General features: G+C 37.2%; 2 protein-coding genes across 5 annotated transcripts in view; one reads left to right on the top strand and one right to left on the bottom strand.

Moving 5' to 3' along the window:
• The window catches only part of KLHL32 (kelch like family member 32), a 37292-nt gene extending 35242 nt beyond the window's left edge, over positions 1 to 2050 (top strand). The window contains exon 7 of the mRNA XM_033512868.1: positions 1796 to 2050. The gene's annotated coding sequence lies outside the window, so the exon portion shown is untranslated. The remainder of the gene's footprint in view (positions 1 to 1795) is intronic.
• The window catches only part of MMS22L (MMS22 like, DNA repair protein), a 90248-nt gene that overhangs the window by 9388 nt on the left and 59312 nt on the right, over positions 1 to 21548 (bottom strand). For 2 of the 4 annotated variants that reach the window (XM_015622349.2, XM_019006122.1), the window contains 6 exons: positions 15402 to 15592; positions 12839 to 12989; positions 10021 to 10163; positions 9092 to 9234; positions 8774 to 8933; positions 5627 to 5796 (listed from right to left, as the gene is read on the bottom strand). In XM_015622349.2, the coding sequence (XP_015477835.1) occupies positions 5627 to 5796; positions 8774 to 8933; positions 9092 to 9234; positions 10021 to 10163; positions 12839 to 12989; positions 15402 to 15592 (958 nt within the window). Of the gene's footprint in view, positions 1 to 405; positions 948 to 4224; positions 5447 to 5626; positions 5797 to 8773; positions 8934 to 9091; positions 9235 to 10020; positions 10164 to 12838; positions 12990 to 15401; positions 15593 to 21548 lie in introns of those variants that run through there. The other 2 variants (XM_019006123.2, XM_033512867.1) reach the window with 2 other exon arrangements.

The following is a 21548-nucleotide window of genomic DNA, read 5'->3' as shown; positions in this document are numbered from 1 at the left end:
TTTTAGTAGGAGTATCTGTCTGAATATTTATCATTGCTGAGGTAAACTACTGCCCCATATATAGAAATGAACAGATCAAGTCAAGCTGCTTTTGTTCCCCAGTAACTGAAAGAGTGTATTTCTGTTGCTTTTTGCATAGAAGTCCCTCCCCAAAAACATTTTCATCTATACCTGTCTATGTGGAAATGACAGAACATTCAGGAAAAAAAAAAAAAAGCAGGCAGAGGCATAGCTGAGGGTCTTGAAATGTGGAATTCCTTCTTTTGGTTCCACAGTAAACAAATACAGGAAACAGGAGATTACAAGAAATGAGGTGCCTGAAGACTTGCTGTTGGTGGCTCTCTTGAATGCAGATTTGGGCTAAGGGTTTCACCTCACACACTTCAAGGGTTTCTTGACAATTCTGGCAAGTCTCAATGATAAAAAATAAACTTTCTGAACTGAGGCTTTGAGTAAAACTTCAGATTTTCTCCTCCTTTTGTGTACATAGAGTAAATTACTGTAGGAAAAAGCAGCTGCTGCTGTATCAGATTTCTTAAAAAAAAGTCTGCTACTTCTTGTCAAGTAGTAGACTAGAGAGACTGTTAGAGATGACAGACTATTTAGTGTGTAAACTTAAGTGTTTGATGTTTTCAGTAAGATAGTGCAGCAAACAAAGTTGCCTGTGCTTTCTGTGTAGTAAAGTTCATATAGAAAGAGAGAACATATTCCATAATCCAAATATCGGAACCACACTCTAAAGACTCTAGACTGTTTTCACACTAAAAGAACCCAAACATGTATGACAAAGTGCATTAATTTATCTGATAAAAGGGACACAAAGAACATCACAACCTTGCAGAGGATACGTGCAGGAATACACGAAGAATGCAGTACCTCTGAAGAACTAACAATGACAGTTGGTAAAATGAGACAGTTCTTCAAACTGAGGATCAACAAATGATACACTGTATCAAGAAAAGAACACATCAGTTATTAACTAGTAAGAGTTACTGTTAAGAATGATCCTAGAGTTATTAAATAGCTGCAATAAAAAGAAAATAATATTATAATTTAGATATCTATAGGAATGTTTACTAATTTTTGCAGGTCTAATAATTTCATCTGAAAGTGAACCAACAAACCTAACCTAATCCTTCATAAAAACATTTTCCTTTTTTGGGTTGAAATAAACTGATTTGGAAACTCCATCCCAAAAAAATAGAAAATAACTTTGATTTCTCTCTTGGTCTAAAAGGCCTACTGACTTCAGGTCAACACTGTGTTCATTATTTTGGACTCCTCCTTTTCCTTACAAAGTGCAGAGAGCAACAGACCTGCACAAGGTCTGACAACACCATATCCCAAGTGGCACAAGGCATAAATTACTACTCCACACAGTAGCTATAAATCTCCAGCTACAATGGCAAAACATCTTAGGCAGTCCTGGCCAAGGATGTGATTGCAAGGTAATCACACAGAAATTTCTTCTTTTAAATCCCACCAGTAATTAAGCAAAATGAAGAAAGCTACCATTCGAATGAGAGAAAAAAAGCAACACATGTGCAACTGGACTGCAATTCTGGACCAGAGATTTGAAATCAACCACATCAGGCCCACAGGACAATCCCTACAAAGCAGACGGACTTTAAAGGGTTGATAGAGTTGCTTTCTTTTCCTTAACTATGTTCTTTAGCCATCTTCTGAGGCTAAGATAAAAAATGAAAGGGCATTTTAAGGGGAGCAAAGAAGCATGACATCATCTGCTCTTCATTTTAGCACAAAGGCAACTGATTCCTGTGTGTGTTCACTGCAGGAACCTTTTGTGGCCAGAGCTGCCTCTTCTGATTTATCTGTATATCTGTAAATCACCTGTGGAGAGCAAAGAACCGATTAGTGTGGATTACTGGAGCTATTCACTGCAGAAATGCCAAGCTACCTAATGATGACTTATACTGTAAGTCCTGCTGTTGGAATAAATCTGCTGTCCACCAATTAATGTTGTACAATTCCTATTAAATACATATTATATAATAGACAAAAATGTATTAATAAACTTGCTCAAATATCAGACCACAGATGTGGCTCATGGGAGGGCTTTTAAGATTTGATCTCTTGACAAATGCTGACTCTGCTGCACAGAGCCATTAAAATCACTGTGAAATGTACGTGCCAAGCACTACTCAGAATGAAGCTCTTTTGCCACTCTCAGTATTTAGATAGAAATCAACTATCTGTTCTGTATTTGAACAGGATTAACACTGATAAATCAAGCAGGGTATCTTACCTTCCCTATCATTATGTATACAGTGCTTATTCCATGCACCCATAATGTATTCTGCAAGATATTTTTAAACTAATATTTATTCTCCAAAACAAGTTTCTTACACTGCTTCAGTTCTTTCCCATACTTCTGGCAAATGTGTACTAAAATTCCTCCAAATCATTCTACAAGAAATCCATCAAGAGCAATATTGGTCTGAAACTTCCTATGACAGATTTTAGCAATCCACTACCACACAAATCAACTCAACTTCTTTTTGCAGCAGTGAAATACCTATGGTTAAATTTTACATACCTCACTATCTCATAATTAGGAACAGTCCCATACAATTGTAAAATGTCTGTTCATTCAGAGTCTTCATGCTTTACTTTCCAAAAGCAGTCATTTAAACAATTCTGAGGGCAATTTTTCTATTATCTCTCAATAGAAATCTTTCTTAGGTCATCAATTATTATCACAACAGATGTGCAGCAAAAGAAATAGTACCCAGACAGGAACTCTTTAGGCAAGATAAAAAGACCCAAAAAATGACTTTGAAAGTTGCTAGAGCTAAGCTATTTTGACAAGGCAGCACCAGTGACTGAGTTTGAAAAAAATCTGATAAGCTCCCTGTACAGTAGAGACCAGACCAGCTGCCCAAAAACTGTCTCAAAGGCAGGGGTATAGCCCAAAGTTCGATAGAAGCACAAACATAATAAGTAAACACAGCCAGTCTGAAGTGAGGAGAGAGAAATGCAACATCCAGTCTTAATTAGTGCCTTTGAAAATTATGTGTGCTTGTGTAAAGTTAAATAAATTTGTAGGTTTGGGGTGGTAAAGGATGGTCAGATACAGTCATTGGTTCTGATGAATTGTGTAGTAATAAACTACGTTGTGTGGAGAGGAGGAGCTTCATCTATTGTCCTAAAAGATGAAAATATTCTGGAATTCTATAGGATTTCATAAAATTTCTGCATCAGTGGATATGTAAAATAAAATGCTACTAGGACTGACTTCAAACCCCTTTAAAACCCACAAAAACGATCAAATAAACTACATTAAGATTAGCTGTTAAAAACTCTGGAAAGAGGGAAGTTTTTTCAGGTCATTGCTAGCAAAACGAAAATGTTTTCTGAGATCTGAAGTAGCTTTTTTGAGCAAAGCAGGAGGAGACCACACTGTAGGAACTGAAGAAGACAAAAGCATGGAGCCTGGAACTTTTCAGAAGATGAAAGAAAAAAAAATTAAAAAAAGAAAGGCTGCTGAGTAGAAATTCCACTCAAGTGCTTTTATACTTTGACTATGAATAAAGAGCTCGCATGTATAAGATGATGCTTTGCATGGTCTCTAAATTCCTGTTTCTTTATTTTCATGTAACTGCCAAAGGATTAAGTTGTAAGCTGGAGTATTAACAGAGACACACCTACAGAACAATGTCTAATGCTAGGGTGAATTAAGGCTCCTGCACTAAAATTGAAATGTTCTACCTCCACAAATGAGCACCAGGCACAGGGTGCCCCCCAGGAGGGGCCTCATCACACATTTCACCTGCAGTTTAGGTTAGTCAAGGTGAGGTTATTCCCAAAGAATTCTGTTTCTCCAGCTTTCCTCCCACATATACTGTTTTATCACTTTTCTGATACGTCCATTTGGGTTTTGTTTGCTTTGTGAAGCTAGTTACTATTTTATTCAAGTCACAAATTGCTATTCACAGAATCATTAAAGCAAATTAAATAGGAATGCATATGGTGGTGAAAGGTAATGAATGTAGCCTTAAGCCAACTGTGAAACAATAACCAGAGATGCCAGAGAGTGCCCAGAATCCATTCAATCTCAAATGATCTCAGAAGAGTTTTTTGTTGTTGTTTTTGAACTGATCTTGAAATATTTTTGTTTTGAATTGATTGTAAATTGGAATTTTTCCACTTTTCCACATAAAAGGAAGCATTTTTGAATAAATGAAGCATTTTGAAACACTTAAAAATATTGGAACCTTGTAAATACGAACTATTATTAAAATACAAAAATCTCCTATTGAAGCAGGAAAAGTAACTCACGAATTCTCCTCTTTTCTCCCCAAAAGGGTTTATCAAATTAAAGAATTACTTGTTTTCTAGAAGCAGTGTTCATCTAAAATAAAATACTTGGTCAAACAAGATCATCTAGCATAGCTGGAAAACACATGGATAATGCAGCAGACTGATGAAGAATATAAAAGAGAGGTCTGGAAGTCAGAATTTGGCAAATAAAACAGGAAACAAGGGTACACAGCACTCAGGACTTCAAAACCAACTCAACTGGTTTCATCTGAAGACTACATCTGTCTGTGCAGGCTCCAGAGAAACTGGCTCTACAACTGAAATACCAAATTATCAAACAGACACTGACTTCATGCTAATACCATTGTCCAGATGGCTCTACATGTACACAGCTTCTGAAAATACCTACAGAGTAATAAAGCAAAACATACTGTGCAGAGCACTACATAACCATATTCACTTCCATATGACATGCCTTCCATCACAACAAACTGCTTTTGAAACTAATAAATTCAAGTGATGTTTACAATGCCATCACTGCACTGTTTCACAACACAATCCTGCAAAGTAGCGAGTTAAGACTGCAATCAAAATGAAGACTAAGCGAGAAGGGAAAATGGTAAGCAAAAAAATTGTTTAAAAAAGTAAACAAAGATTTACAAGGAATACATGTCATCTTATTTATTTTCAAAATACAGTCTTTTCTCTTTCTCACCAGCAGAAATTAGTCTCTTTCTAAAACATCAACAAGCCTTACAAGAGTTTCAAGAGTGACAGGGTAACTGAGGGAAGAGTAGGAGGAATAATGGAAAAGAAAGCTTTAGTCATGTAATCATAAGCAGCAGGAACCTGATTTAGCAAAACATTCTCCAAGTATTAAGACAAACCAGTGGCATAATACACCAAGAATTTTCTTTTGTTCCTAAGAGCAACAAAAAAAGGGTATTTCATCTATAACTATCTACAGTTAGCCAAGTCAAGGATGATTTAAAATACTTGTTTGCTCTGTCATCTTAACAATTTTCTCACTACATATTATGATTATTTGATGCACTGGTTGAGAAATCTGTCACATTGGAGACCCATGTAACCAGCAGGCTGGCTAAAGGTTTTCCATAAGCAGTGATGAGACCAGAAGTTCTGGAGTGTACCACAGCATAGTTGCCTGCAATGAAGAAAGCCAAAGGGGTGTCAATTTTCCCTCCACTTCTATAAGAAAAAACTTACTGCTTCAGAAAATTCAGTCAATGATTGTTCCAGCTAGGGAAAAAGAAAACAACCTCTGCAATATTAATCTTTTCCTGGAGATTCATTTGTGTGCTGGTAATAGAGCTGAGATAGTTACCTGGAGATAAAGAGGCAGGCTTTCCTGAATGGCAGAGAGCAAAGCCACAGGCAGTTCCTTGTCCTGCTGGAGCACAGAGTGTGGCAGCAGTAAGCAATCCACAATGCGAAACAAGAGTTGCTGTGCCTTGGTAGTAGCCAGTATCGGTGCACAGAACTTTACCAGACATCCTGTTGAAAAAAAATTCAAAAAATCCCAAATCAATTAACAGATAGGAAAAAACATAAGAAAGCCTAAAGAAGCAATTACATTAAATTAAATAATCTGAGAGTAGCAAGAGCAACTGAATTGTCTCACTCCTATGTACTCATTCCATGGCATCCCATTAAAAAATCCCAGTCATCAACTCAAAAGTCCATTTCCATTTCCAGTTCATCAAATTAAAATACTAAATTGATTCATCATGTTACAGGTGTAAGTTTTTAGGCAAGTGAAAGTGCTTAAGTAAAGTACAGCAATGCTAAAGAAAGGATGAGTCTCTTAGATCTCTGCAGAAAACTTAACTAAACTTGATCCGTAACCCTACTGCAATCAGCACATATGCACATTTACCTTGCTGTGTGCATTCATCCCTTTTGCAGAGAAATGCTGCCTTTGCCTTCCCTTCACATTTGTCTAACAGCACTGTGGCAACACCACATCAACAACTACTCACAGCAATTTAATATTAGCAAAACATTAAATATCCTTCAAATTGCATTTAATTTCAGCAGGTTTAGAAGGACGAGGGGCAGCCAACTCCATTAAACCAGCACGGTCTTGCCAGATCTTTGTGGGTTATCAGTTCACAGAGAGCCTCAGAGAACATCCTTCTTGTTTGCAGCACAACAATCTATCACTTGCTTAGCTTTGAGCCAGTTTTAGGATTTATTTGCACAAAAAAAAAAAAAGAAAAAGAAAAAGAAAAAAGGTGTTGATGTGTAAATACTCCAACTCTGAGACACATCTTTATTCCAGGCGAGGTGCAATTTTTCTTGAAAAATTAACTCCATAATCAGAAGTGTTAATACTCAAAACACACATCAAATAAAGCAAAATAATTATGTAGACATTTTCAACTTTACATTTTATTAGAGGCAGGAAAAACTTTGGTGGGTTGAAAATACTGGAATATCCCAAGGAAACATGTTTAAGACTTTGAAAATAATGGAAAATCAAAAGTAGGCTGTTACAAGATATTATTAATCTATAAAAGTCATTCATTATCATCTCTAAAAACAACGCAAAACAACATTAATCTTGTGGAGTGAAAGAAAACACAATGATCAATCATAGAGAAAGAGAACGATCACCTAACAATACTTCTAATAATGTTGTCTAAGCTTCCTGCTTTGAAAGAAACATGGTCATTCCAGCTAAAAGTACTCCTTCTATTATCACTGCTGTGATGTATGGGACAGTACAAGACACAATCTGACTACAGACTGAAGGTGTTTAGATTTGTTAAGTTTTGTGCTTTGTCCTTATAATTTAACAAGCCCACAGAATGTGAAGCAGTGATCGAAATACACTTGAATATTTTTTTTTCTTTTAAACCTTCTTTATGCTTTCTTAAATAAAAAGAAAGGACATTTTCTTGCACACAGCAGCATGATTGAAGATTAATCATTTCCTACTGCAAAGAACAAAAAAGACAATACCAATCTAAAAAGGAGAATACCAATCTAAAATTACTTTCCAAGGCTCCAAACCACATCTGGGTATCTAAAAATGTTTAATTTGATATACATCTTGTGTATCAAAGTATTCTGATCTCACAATATAAAGTATTTTACAAAATCCTAATTCCAGTACATTTGATGCACTTCCTGCATCTTGGTCATGCTTTCCCTGTGCTTCTTAGATTCACGATGTAAAGTGTATGTGTATGCAAATCATTGCCTCTGTTTTCAGATATATAAGATTTACTCCATTTTTAAAGCTAAGTGGCTCAGACTGGCACATTCATTGTTAATTAAAGCACTCTTCTTTTTTCCACCCTATCAGTGGTTCCACAATTACTGAATGAATGTTAGAATTGCATTTTAGTGAAGTACAGAGTGCATGTCAAAGAAGCAGTTCCAGAAAAGAAGTGAAGTACACACATAATCCATTAACATATCTCTACTACATACCACGTAGCCTGTCATAATACTGCTTATCACAGAATATCCTCAGTTGAAAGAGACCTGCAAGGATCACCAAGTCAAACTTCCAGCCCTGCACAGGACACCCCAAGAGTCACACCAGGTGCCAGAGAGCACTGTCCAAACTTCTTGAGCTCTGTCAGGTTGGTGCTGTGACCACTTCCCTGGGGAGTCTGTTCCAGTGCCCAATCCCCCTCTTGGTCAAAAACCTGTTCCTAAACTGCCTAGAACCATTGTTTTAAACTCTACCTTATCCCTCCCCATTGGCCCTAACAAAATCTACCTACAGTTTGCTGAATTCTGTGACTCCTTGGCTGCACTTCCACTTTTACCTTAACAATACAATGATTGAAAAAATCCCATTTAAATAAGTGATTACTACAGTGTTTTCTTTGGCAAGTCAGGCTATGCCCCATAGTGTGAATACCTAACATCAAAGCTGCACACTGTCTCAAGCTACATGGTTCAAAACCTGGAATTCTTTCAGAAGAGTACACTATGTTCTACAAGAAGAACCCAGAGCTCATCAGTTCTGTTTAAAATGAGTGGGCAGAGGAAGGAAACAACAAAAGACCTCATACCAAAAGGAGGTCATAACCCTCTATGGGAAGAGCACATCCACTGAGGGCATAAATTGCTGTAAGTTCAGGAACTGCTATGACTTAAAACAATCCTCACTACAGCTAAATAGCCAGAAACCAACTCTTGTAACTGTTTCTGTGTTTGTTTAGATAAAACAGGTGGTTTTCAGTAATGAAAGACATCGAACATCTTACTTCTGAAAATAATGATTTGCAGGGGTAATTAAAAAAAAACCCCACAAACAAAAACTACAAGGAGGTTAGACGTCAGGATCTAGAGAAAAATTTAAAAAAATGAATCTAACTGTAGCATCTTGGTGACTTTCTTTTTTCAAACATTAAATAGTACAGAGAAAAAATATATATGGATAGTGTTATAAGTTTATTTTACTAATTCTTTAAAACTACTTCCTAAAAGAAAAGAGGTATAAAATAATTACCTATGATCCAATATGTAATCTGCAGACCTTCTGGAGGTCCTTTCGCCTTCAGATAGGGTTTTACATACTTTAGCACATCACCCAAATACTCCAGAGTCTTTGCTACCATGGCAGATTTCTCAGAGAGTGTCTGAAGACCACTGTAAGTTCTACCAACAGCCTGAGAAAACAAAAACATTGAAATAAATATAAATCAGCTTACTAAGTCTCTCAGTAGACTTTTGGGAGTAATTTCTTTTTCAGCACTCTAAATCTGATATATAGTCTCTTTTCATTAAAATTGTCCTACAAAACTAACACAGGGTAGATGTACAGTACCTTAATGAACTGGACAAGAGCATTTTTTGGGTCTTGCTTGAAAACTGACTGTCCAACATTAGCCTTTAAAAGAATGTTTTCTACTTCTGAGAGTTTAAAAATCAGTCTTGTCAGTTCCGTCAGCTGCTCCATGTAGGCTTTTCCTGATTATTACAAGAGAGCACATTAGTAAATACAGTACACAGTTACGGTTTTAGATTTATTTTAGTCCTAAAATGATGAAGTAAAACATTACTTTAAAATATCTAGAACACAAGTATTCAGCAACCAACTGCATCTCTCCAGACAAATAATACATGAAAAAAAGAGTTATTTTTCTGATATAATTTGTAAGAGAATGAAGAGTTTTAAGTGTAGATAACCGGATAACCAAGCTGATGGGCTTTTTTTTTTTTTCCCCAAAATCTGCAAAATGCGTATAATGTGTATGAGAACTAGTGACTGGAAGACATGTTCTACAGATAATGAGAACTGCAGTGGTTTTAGAAGAAGGGATGAAGTACTGCTCTAAGAAAGCAAAGTATCCAGCATAAAAAAGAGGAGAATTAATTGCAGCTAGATTTCCCCACCCCTCCTTTTTTTTTCTTTTAGGCCATTCACAGCATGATTTCTGACTATTTACTTCAGATTTTCACTTTTTTAGAGCAGTTTCTCCATGGGGGAAAAATAACTTGTCTCTTTGGGAGCAAGTTTTTATTCTTTGCTTCCAAGGAAACAAGCTCTTTTATCTTTGTTTGTGATAAATTTGTCATATGCAGAGCAGGCAAACTATCAATAAATAGCACAAGCAGTGTAAAGAAACACATTTTGTAATTAGTTAAAAGTAAAGCAATACAAACAAAAATACATTTTGTAATTAGCTGAAAATGTTTGCCAGCTTTGCAATATAGCCCCGTTACTGCAAACATGAGGGAAATGTGAGCACTTACCAACTGTTCTCTCAGCATCTGTCTTGGCCAAGGCGCCACTTGGTTGATCGAGGAACATTTGCAGAATGCAGCGAAACCATGAACGTACTGTCAAAGCTTCGTAGGATGTATAGCCCATGCTAGAAAATGCTTCACACAGTGAACTGCGTAGGTGGAAGGAGAAGAAAAAAGGTAGAGAAATCTAATAAAGTAGGCAGAAAGGTGACAGAGTGTCTCATTTGGCTGTTGATGCACGTATACATATGTTTTGGCTACAAAAAACAGGGAGGAAAATTCACACAATGGGAAATGCCTTACTGTAACAACGGATGATTTGACTGTATTATCTAAACTGACAACGTACAATGCTGGAAATAGTTTATCTGAACCAGCTTGGAACTTCATACTGACACTCTGCTTGCACTGCTTCAGCCTTTCATGTAAAGCTAGCCCAGTTGTCCCACACTACTCTGAAGTCTAGTTAATTCTACCTACATTAAAGATGGAGAAAAGAAGATCTGCTTTAGCAAATAAAGATATGCCATGTTCAAAACAGATCCAAAAGGGAAACATAAAAGGGCACCATGAAGATGAGAAAGAAAACTGCTGTACTTGGCAGTACAGGTACAGACATATTCATTTAGGTATGTATACACACACAAGAGTCTTCATTCCCACACAACTTGCTATATATACTTTCAAACACTTGCTACCATTCTACCAGTCAGTTGTCAGACCAGAGTCACTCAATGCACAGTCCCTGTACTCTACTGCTCTGTATTCCCAAAGTTTTATTTGCCTCATTACCATGAGTAGCTGCTGCAGTCATTTTTCCCAAGCGTATCAAGAATCATTAATTCTGGAGAAACTCCTTGCTAAAAGACAGCAGGTGTGCGTTGAACTCTGCTCCCAGTTACCATCAAATGAGGTGCATGTGTGCTTCAGGTGGGGATATTTCTTGAAAATAGTTACACCTTTTGAGAGACCTCCTCCCTGGGCAGTCTGAGGTACTTTAATGAAAAACACTTGTACTCTTTCTTGAAATGTGTACATGTAACTCTGCTTATTTTCTACTGATTTTTTTACTCATGCTTGCAACAGAATGTCAACAAAGGTCCAGATGGAAACCAAACTGGATTCTACTTCTCACTAAACAACATTAATGAAGTTGAGGGGTTTTTCTGCTTCATTTATTTAAAATCAGTGTTATCTGTTTATTTTGTCTGAACATCCCTGCTGAAGTACGATTGACAAAATAAGTAAGGAGACCAAATGAAAGCAAATAAAATAAAAAAAATGAACACTCAATTCCAGGACCAAAAGAGAACAAATAGGTTGCCTATGGGCTTAGTGCACATAACATGTAAAGAAGTTCAGTCTCCTGTAATCTTGATGTACACTGCTAGTCTACTTGGTCCCAAAAGCCCACAAAACCGCTTTCTGTTGTAGTCTCACTCTTGTTTCTCTTGCTTGCTGATAGGTGGGCCACTTAGGCATGTTCCTAGAACTGGAAAGGAATCTGCTCTTAATCCTTAGAAAGGAAAGAACAATAACTACCTGCTAGAAGCATTGCAAGTGGTCCTTTTAAAACAGTGAGTTTATTCACATGCTCAACATTAGTTTAGACAAGTTATAACACTATCATGCACTGCACAACATGGATCTGGAGATGAAAGTTTAGGCTCTTCTGCAGAAAAAATTCCACAGGTCATGTGTATGTTGCCAGAGCTTTCAGGTCGAACAGTATTGGAAATAAAAAAATCTTTTTACTTCTACTGAAAATTATCAGAGCACAGAACCACAAAGTCTTAAGATCCCTGCACTTAGATACTTTGATAACTTTTTCTTTAAAACTGCATAAGGTAAATAAGTACATGAAACATGCTACAAAATAGCACTTTCAAGACAACAGTGATAGCTCTATATTCTACTAAAAGTATCTTATCTTAGTTACTCACTGCCCTTTCACAAGGAAGCTGAGCTAGGATAACAATGTATCTATGTATACATTGTTAACAATACATCAGGTCCTTAATGAACACTGAGAACAAATACTTAAGTAACTGTTTTCAAACACCTACTTGATTAACCTTTAAGACCTAAATAATACCAAAATTCAAGTTCAGGAATCTAATTTTTTTTCTTGATCTTACCTGAAGAATTAAATTATAAAATTTAAATTATAAAAGGAATTTATGTGCCTAACTCTTACTTCATTCAGCACATGCTAGGTATCTGCAACCTGAATGAAACTCACCCTGTAAAAATCATAAAAGAGAAATATAGCAGAGGACTTGAACACTCCTTTCACAAGTTCCAAACTGACACACAAGGAACTAAATTCAACCTTTTCTAACACCTCCCTGCAAGAAGGCCATAGCCTCATCTTTGTCAATCACACTTAAATATTCTTTACCATATCCTGATTTACAGTTACTGTCCTTAGTACACCATGTACCCGAAAAATGTGCAACATTTTTCACTTTCAAATACAGTCCAACACAGAAATATTTCCTCTTTCTCTCTCACTTCTCACCTCCCCTGCTTCCAAAACCCGATTCAGAAGCGGGCAAGGCGGGCAAAAAAAAGCACACAACAAAAACAACCACCACACATCCATCTTAGGTTCACAGAGCCTTACTTAGTGAAAATAAAATTTCTCAGGTATATAACAGTTTGACTGGATTGTCCAGGGCAATCTGCTCTAGCTGACCCTCTTTCAGAAGATGTAAAGAATCTGGACCACTTTAATGAAACATTACAGTCTGAAGCAAGGTTTTCCTCAAGTCTGATGAAGGATGAAAAGGTACTGGAAGAACAAACAGTCACAATTTCTCACCTGTTTTGAATCAGATGACTTAGATATCTTGACACCAGCTGAGGCCACACCATGTCATCCCATCCAAACAGCCGCATCATTGACAGAACAGGTTGTGGCTGAAGATCTGATAGGGCTTTGCTGGGTATATCCAAAGCTAAGAGAGTAAAACCTGTTTTTAAAGAGAGAAAAACACGGAACCATTTTAAAAATTTCTCAGTATAATCCCCATTCCACAAAAAGTACTGAAAATTAACTACAATTACTGATGTGCAGTCCGGATGTACCAGAAATCTCAATTAAAACTGGGCAACTGTTCTAACAGCAATTGTTTTTACCCATGTTAAAAATGTAGTCTCTATCCCAAGCAGTCTGTAAATCAACAAGATACATGGGCTACAAAGGAGGAAAAATGGATCCTAACATACGCAATTGAAAACAGATTCACAAAACCACAGTTTATAAATCCTGAAGGCATAGTTTTACCACCTCTGCAATGTCTTAAAACCTGCATCTTCGTCTTCCTGACTTCCCTTTTTTTTTTTTAACTTCCATCCTCTCTATCTTGCCCTGTACACTTAAGTATTACTGTGCTTTACCAGGATGAGTTTTATTTATTTGTTTTGTTGTTTTTACACACTTCTCACAGTGAAAAACTGTATCTGTAAAGAATTCACTCAGTAAAAAGCTGGTACCTCTCTATTTTTAGAAGACTTTCATGTATCAAAAGTTACCGTATAAATAAAGCGCTACAGAAAAAAATTTACTTTTGAAAAGGATCTCCATATAACTGCTGCAGATCTAGAAACTGGGGCAGTACTTTGTGCAAAATTTTGTTAATGAAGCAGAACCTTTTGCTGTTTCAGTTAATCCTACTGTAGAATCTATCTCCAACATTACCAGAATAAAAAATATAATGCATTCTTAATACTGCAAATCACAAGCGCATTAAAACTCACAAATTAGATGTAACCTTAAATGCTGAGCACTTATTGGGTTATAGGAAATGAGAAGCATCAAATGAGTCAGGTAAACTGACTTCGGAGGGAAATGAAAAAGGGGCTCATTAGTTCCCAAATTCTCCAGCTCAAATAAATATAAACCTGCATGCATTGATAAACTGACTTTTAATTAGACAGAAAAGGCTAGTTTTCAGAAACTACAATAAAATTGTTTTAATTAACAGCAGAGGGACAGCCTATCTTAAGCCATGAAGGACTTCCCATTTTCTTACATGCCATAGAACAAACAATAAGGTCATACAAAGTCCCACTCTGCTTTAGGTGAGGAAACAACTTGTGCCAGCCTTCTTCCAGATTATCACCTCGTTTCTGTAGCATAAGCCATAACAGAGGCTGGGGAGAAATGGGAGGCAGAATAGAGCTGTGAGGCCCAGGCTGTTTGCCTGGCAGGGGGAGCAGGAGAGCTGTGACAGATGCTCTCTCCTCTGGGCTGCAACCTTAAGGCAAGGAGCTCAAACAGCATGGGAAAGGTTTGTCTGTCTCTGTAGTGCTACCTAACACATCTCTATAAAGCAGGTCACAACTGCACTCCCCTCCTTCTCGGAGGAGTTTATAATAGCTTGCTGCTCTTGCTATTTCACCGTACTAGTATAAAATAAAAAAAAAAAATCTATGTCACTGTAGGAAATGAATGAAAGTTTTGACATTAACAACCTCCTCCTTTGATTTGTATTGCTGTTTCTCACACATGTTTCAGCTGTGTGAGACCACTACTGTTGCACACTGCCTCTTTCATTAACGCTGCCTCCTAACTACCACAGAGCTGCTTCAAATAGCTTTTCTATTACCGACTCAGTACTCCTGAGCTTGTAACTTTATCTAATTCATATCATGATGGGAAAAAATATTTTATGTTTCACTCATCTGAATTTTAGTTAACTGGATACAAGATTTCATTGTAACTACAGTATATCATGTTAGCTACTGATGTGAAAGATCAAACTGGGATATCTTTCTATTCACTGCCAAGCTGGCTCATTGCATGTGGAGTTCACACACATATGGAATGCTGTACTTCAAGATTAAAAGCCTTCAGTGTAAAGCAAGACAAATAATTAGAATGAATTATGAAACAGTTTTATGACCATGAACATAAGGGTTTAGCAAAAAGCAACATTCAAGTAAGCAACCTTTTAAAAATTGCTTTCAAATGAAAAATATTTTAAAAAATTTAGTTTGAATCTCAACCATTATGAACAGTTCAACACAAATAAACTTCTACATAAACAAGTAAATTCTGAATATAATGAAAAACAGTATTCTTATTTATATTATATAACACTAGCATGTTGATTATAATCTATGGCCAGTAGTGAGAAAGAAGTCAGGTTGGTAAAGCTTCAAACCCCTTTGGCATTCTTAATGTGTTTGTACCCTATTAAGGAATTCAACATTACAATATTTCTTTGTGTCAAAACATTTAGCACAAATCCTTTTTGCATTTATACATACTGAAGTTACTACATGGAAGGAGAAATATCCCAAAGTACAAACTCCTTGAAAGTTTGTGACCCAGAGAATAGCACCGAATGCAGCAGGTCGCAGGCAGGGTCAGTGCTAACCTGCAGCTGTATCAGCAAGCTGTGGGGAAGGCGGCGTCTGGGACATTCTCTGGCTCTTCAAGTAGGGAAAGAAATTTCTCCAGAGAGCACTGGCAACAGCAAGGTGGTGCTCTTTAGCCAGTAATGGAAGCTGTGCATCTGGGGCTGTGTTTCCTAGTTGAAGTCCCTGGCTTACACGCTCATGCATGCTCCTAGGGAGAAACAAAAACAATGTTTATGTTCAATAAATGAAAAATTCACATCTTTTAAAAACGCATTTACAGCTACTTTAAACCGTAGAGTCTGAGAACTGAAGGATCATTTTGAGCAATTAAAACCTTTATGCAAAGACATTATGCATACCAGTTATTTGATGGATGAATGATGGCATATTAAGCACCATAAAGTTAATGTTAATTACTAATGTCAACCATTAATTATATGCTTTTTAATATGTCAGATCAAAATGAGAAATTGGCAGCTTTAAAATTAATATCTGCATTTTGCAACTGATAGCATGACAAGCAAGTCTGCTTCCAATCCAAAACCAGGTGCTTCTTTGAAATTTTTGTCACTGGGATTTTTAGGATAGAGTTGTGTACAGTAAATAATGGGAAATGATTTTGATCAATTGTAAAAGCTTCTTTCTGAAATCTACTTCTCACTTGTAAAATCTCACTAGGTACGAGTTTAGATAAAAGATTCATTTTATCCTGATGCATTGCAGACAATTAGGTTTGACAGCAATGCCCACAGCTTTGTTAGTACAGTAAAGACAAAAGTTACCACTACACATAACACCCATCTCTTCCTCAGACAATGTGGCATGAATTCAATAACACACTCAATTTTCTTTGATTCTTCTAGTACCATTCCTGCTACTTAATCTAATTTGGAAGTTGTGACTTTCTAGAGGTTTAATAGAGATATGTCTGCAGGGAATCAGTGTTCTCCGAGAAATAGGGGGGGGACACATTAATAAATTTGTCTGGTAGAGCAGGATAGGAGGCATTTCAGTACCGGGCTGATCAACTAAATAACATGCTTATTAAAAACAATCTGTAGGAACGCACTATCATTCCTGTTCCTATTTATCTTCTGGTCAACCCAATTGAGATTGTGCATTAAAGCACAGGCAGCATTATTACATTTGCTTTATTAAATTCTATAAACAGCACTGTAAAGTCAGAGTCGAGATATTTATAAGATAATGGCAAACCGCAGAGGCATCGAGAATTGCCTTAACACTAACACTTCTAGACTACAATGTTTTTTTCTTAACTTGCCACTCTCACAACAGCAACTGTTTTCACAAAAATCTTCCCCTAGATCTTTATTTTATGCTTACCCTAATTTGAAATACACCAAAATAAAAATAGAAAAAACTCCAGCTCCTAGTTCCCTTCTGGGAATGGAGGAAAATTATGAAAGAATTACACAACTCACAGCACTCATTAGGACATCTGAAATGGAATAATTTTAAATAAAGAGTAGGTTGGCTGCAAGGCCTTCCCGTACTACGGTTGATATTAGAAGCGCATCTCATTATATCAAATTAGTATCCAAAAATTCTGCCCAACACATAATTTAAAACATAAAACATACTGGCTGTCAAAGGTAACGATACCTTATGCCTGCCTGCAGGCATTCATTAGTTTCAATAGGACAGACAGAGAAAACTGAGTACCAGCTACTTTTCGAATGGCTACATTTAACAGACAAGGAAAGGTATGCAGCATTAGGAGGAATCAAGGATTTCTTTGAGAGATGGCATGAGTCCAAACACAGGAACAGAAGCCAGGAATTCTAAACCCAACATTTATTCCCTCTGTGGCTTCACATAAATCATACAGCCTTTGTTAGCCTCAGTTTCCCAGCCATGATATTTGGATAGTGAGACAGCTTACCCTTTAAGGATGCTGTGAAAACAATCAATGCTTAGAAACTAAGGATTATATTCAGTATGTCAGTTGGTATTCCTATTTACAAGGCATATTCTCCAAGTCAACATGAACTGAAATAGAAGCAAGATTAGCATAAAAAGTCAAGCAACACTTCTTTGGGAGCATCCCCTTATAAAAAAAGGACAAAGAGAAGGGTGCAGAAACAGTAAGGTCTAGAGGTCAAACGATAGAAAGGTAAAAGCAAGGCTAAAGACAAAAGTTTAAAAATTATTTTTGCCTATTACAAAAAGTTTAACAGTAAAAAAGAGGGCTTTTCTCCTCTATTCTATTAGGAAAGGAAAGCATGATGCCTCGTAAGGCAGAGAATAAAACTTCTGGGACCAAATTCTGCCCTACTTATACCCAGACTATGCTGTAAAATTGCACAAAGACCTTTTTCTCTCCTCTAAATTGCCTCTCCAAAGACGGGTGCCTTGCATCTCCTTTAGCCATCTATGCAAAGTAGAAGGGTGTACAGACTTCCAAAGTAAGGTAATATATCTCTGTGTCAGTGGAAGGGCAACACGTACAAATCAGTATTTATGTTTATTCATAGTAACCTACACAAATGCTGGCAATAAGGTAAATGCTTGAAATCGATGGGGCATCAATATATGCTGCAGCTGATGTAGCCAGCTACTTCTACCAACTAGCACATTTTTTTACCTCTACAAAAATATGAATAAATGCAATTTTACTTTTTATTCAGGCTTCTATTTTTTTCTAACAGTAGACAAGCATACCATCAAATATCACTCAAAATTTCTAAAATTTTATACATTTCATTTTCTATTCTGTTAAGAACTCTGGAACCACCAGTTGCCTTATTAACACTGGTAATAATTTGGTGTGGCTTTTGCCTCTTTTAAATAATGAATTTCATATTTCTTTAAAAAAAGATGTGGTTTGGTTTCGGTTTTTTTTCATTTTGCCATCAGATCAAATAAACCCTGAGTTTATTAAAGAAGGGAATGTTTGTGCTACCTGAATGAGGATTGTGCTGGATGTGTAGGTATAATGGCAGCATGCAGGATTATTTCCTGTATCCTACACCTAGGGTAAAGAATTGCAGCCATTTATCTGGATGTGAATACTGTAATCATAAAATATGCCCTTGCAAGCCTGCGTTACTAAAGCAGAGCCAAACTTTAGGTCAAGCCAGAAGAGTAAAACACAAAACTCATCAGCCTGCCTATAAAATGGAAACTTTCAAGTCGCTACTAGTCTATAATCTGCACTGGCTGCATAATAGCATCCAGACACAATGCAAAGTCATTTAATTTGATCTATAAGGGTTCAGAACTCCCCAACATGAGAGGAGACCTTTCTCCTACCAGTATTGCCAGGGGCTACCACCCTCAGGGTCTCACAGGCTATGAATACAGATACTGGTTTCTCCACAGACAGTATCCCCAGATCCTCAACTCCCAGTCCAAGACAGGCCAGCCATAGCATCTACAAACCTCAGCTGCCCAGTACAGCCAAGATTAAACTCAAGAAAGTATTTTTAAAGGACCTGAATGACCTTTTGATGTTGAAACAAATAAATAATTAAAAACCACCTGAAGGATGAACACACTTGAATAAAACTAGGGAGATTGGGAAGAGATACATGAGTATTTCTAAAATGGTAAATGGTCTTGAACAGAATTTCAACTGCAGTCATCAGTTATTTCCAGAAAAATTCAGGCAAAGGAAAAGGAAGCAAAGCACCATCACAATCAGATTCAAAGAGATGCAATAAGTGCTTTGTGCCCTTTGCAAGTCAACACAACTTGCACAATACCTAAATTTTGAGATTTCCCTTCCCAACATTCTTCCTCTTTTATAGCATTAAGATTATCAACACAGTTCACAGAATGGTAGAATTGTTTCAGTTGGCAGGAACATTAAAGTTGACCCATTTCTCACATCCCTCCATGGACAGGGACATCTCCCACTAGACCAGGCTGCTCAAAGTCCTATCCAACCTGGCCTTGAATACTTGCGCGGCATCCACTTTTCTGGGCAACCTTTGACACATCTCACCACCCTCACAGTAAAGAATTTCTTCCTAATAGGTAATCTGCATTTCCCCTCTTTCAGCTTGTACCCATTCCTCCTTGTCCTGTCAAAACAGTTTCTGATGCAGAGACCATCTCTGACCTCCCTGTAGGCCCCTTCAGATACTGGAAGGTTGCCATGAGGTCTCCACACAACCTTCTCTTCTCCAGGCTGCAGCCCCAACTTGTACAGCCTTTGTAGGGGAGTCCTTTGTAGGCTCCAGTCCTCTTGTCAGCTTCATGGCCTCCTCTGCCCTTGCTCCAACAGGTCCATATCTATCCTCTGCTCAGGTCCCCAGATGATGCTATGATTGACACCTCAACCAGGGCTTGGGGAGGGCCTGGGGGTGGAGCAGGGCACTGCCTCACCTTTAGCAAAGCCTGGCCTGCCCCTCCCACCAGACACAGATACTGGGATTCCAAGATGTTTCAAGACATGAAATATCCAGTCCCTGACAAGCAGTACATGCAGCTTTTTGCAACCAAACAATATTTAACAAACAGCATTGCAGAATTACTTAAAAACTACTCATTCTATTTCACTTTCTTCAAATGCCATAAAACACCAGTACTTCTTTAATACATCTACAAATTTCTTCCTGTCATACCACCAGAACTGCTGGTTATGGTGACCAGAACTGCACGCAAGGTTTCAGCAGAAGCCACACACATTTCCAGCAACTAAATCTAGCCAAGATTAAGCTGAAAAAGTTCTTTGTGTACCCTCCCATATGCCTTTGAAAATCCAGTATGAGTATTTAACTAAGTTGACTATTATGTCATTTGTCGTATGTCATACCTATTATAGAAAATCACAACTTTAGCACTTATTTCATTGATCCCTATGGATACCAACTCTCATGATGCCAAACTCACTGTTCAACTACTTCTACTTAATAATTTGTTCATAGGCTTTTATTTATTTTTTGTCTCTGCTTCAAATATGCAGTTACCACTAAACACAATATTTCTGAATCACAACCACTTCCAATACCATAAAATATCATACAAAGTGTAAAGGAAAACACACTTTTAGAGAGAGGTAAATACATTTATACAGAATTTTTTAAAACATTAAAAAAGAAAAGCTAGTTTCAGTCTGAACTGCAATACTGACACTCACAAAGACAAAACCAAAATGGTTGCACACAGGTTCAAGTCTGCTTTCAATCCAGTATCATAGCACTGTGCCAAGATACAAGTAACAACCTGTATGATCCTACCTCTTACAAATGCATATTCATGCAAAAGAAATGGATCTGGATTCATAGAAAAGGCACACTAACTGCATGGTGGTGCAGCTTAGAGTGGTGGCAACTCACAGATCTTTCAGGCATCACATGATAAAGGCTTTTGGCTTTCTTTTCACTGGTGAATGATGTGACATTGGCCTAATGTGTGTAAAGCTGAGCCTCCTTTCTCTTGGCCCCTTATGAATGCAGGTGTGCCAAGTGGCAGAACTTTGCACTGAACTCCTGGTTATCAGCATGTTTAGTAAGGACACTGACAGCATGCTTACAAGAATTTTAAGTGCTAGAACATCTACTTTACGGCCTCAAAGTGCCTAAGCTGGAAGCTAAATAGCCTTAATGTCTCTGGGCACACGTTTTGGTACCTAGGGAAGCTGGGTGCTTAAAACAGAGTCACCTACGCACTGTCAGATACTTCCACATTCAGTCTGTTTCAGTGAGACATACATGAAGGAAGGTGACTACATTCTACCCAAGTCTGATTCAAACATCCAAGCCTTCTTTTAAATGTGTTTCTAAGCTGTCTGGGATACAATTTATTTTTTATACCCCTTTATATAGCACCCAGTATATTGAGACTGGTATGACTGCAGTAACAACTCTCAAAGTGCACAGAATTTTCACCTACATTTTTGGAATTAAAAACTACATTTCAAAACACTAAGCAAGATGAGAAACTTAAGACCAAAAATAATTTTCTCCCATCCACTAAAACAAGCATTTGGAAAAAGATCCCACAGTTTATAATGTGTCAGCACTGTGTAAGCCATAACAATAGCACCACCACAGAGCTGTACTGCTGTACAGCAGAGTGTATAAGCAGAACTGGAAAAATCATGACACAGTATTAGCAGACATCAACATACCCCTATCAATTCAGTATTTATTAAATGATGTTTTAGTGTTCTCCCTTCATTTTAATTTGCTTCAATA

The sequence above is a fragment of the Parus major genome, chromosome 3 (assembly GCF_001522545.3).
Source record: "Parus major isolate Abel chromosome 3, Parus_major1.1, whole genome shotgun sequence".
Taxonomy (NCBI): domain Eukaryota; kingdom Metazoa; phylum Chordata; class Aves; order Passeriformes; family Paridae; genus Parus; species Parus major.
The sequence above is the reverse complement of the archived record's forward strand: the minus strand, read 5'-3'. Positions and strand labels throughout refer to the sequence as shown.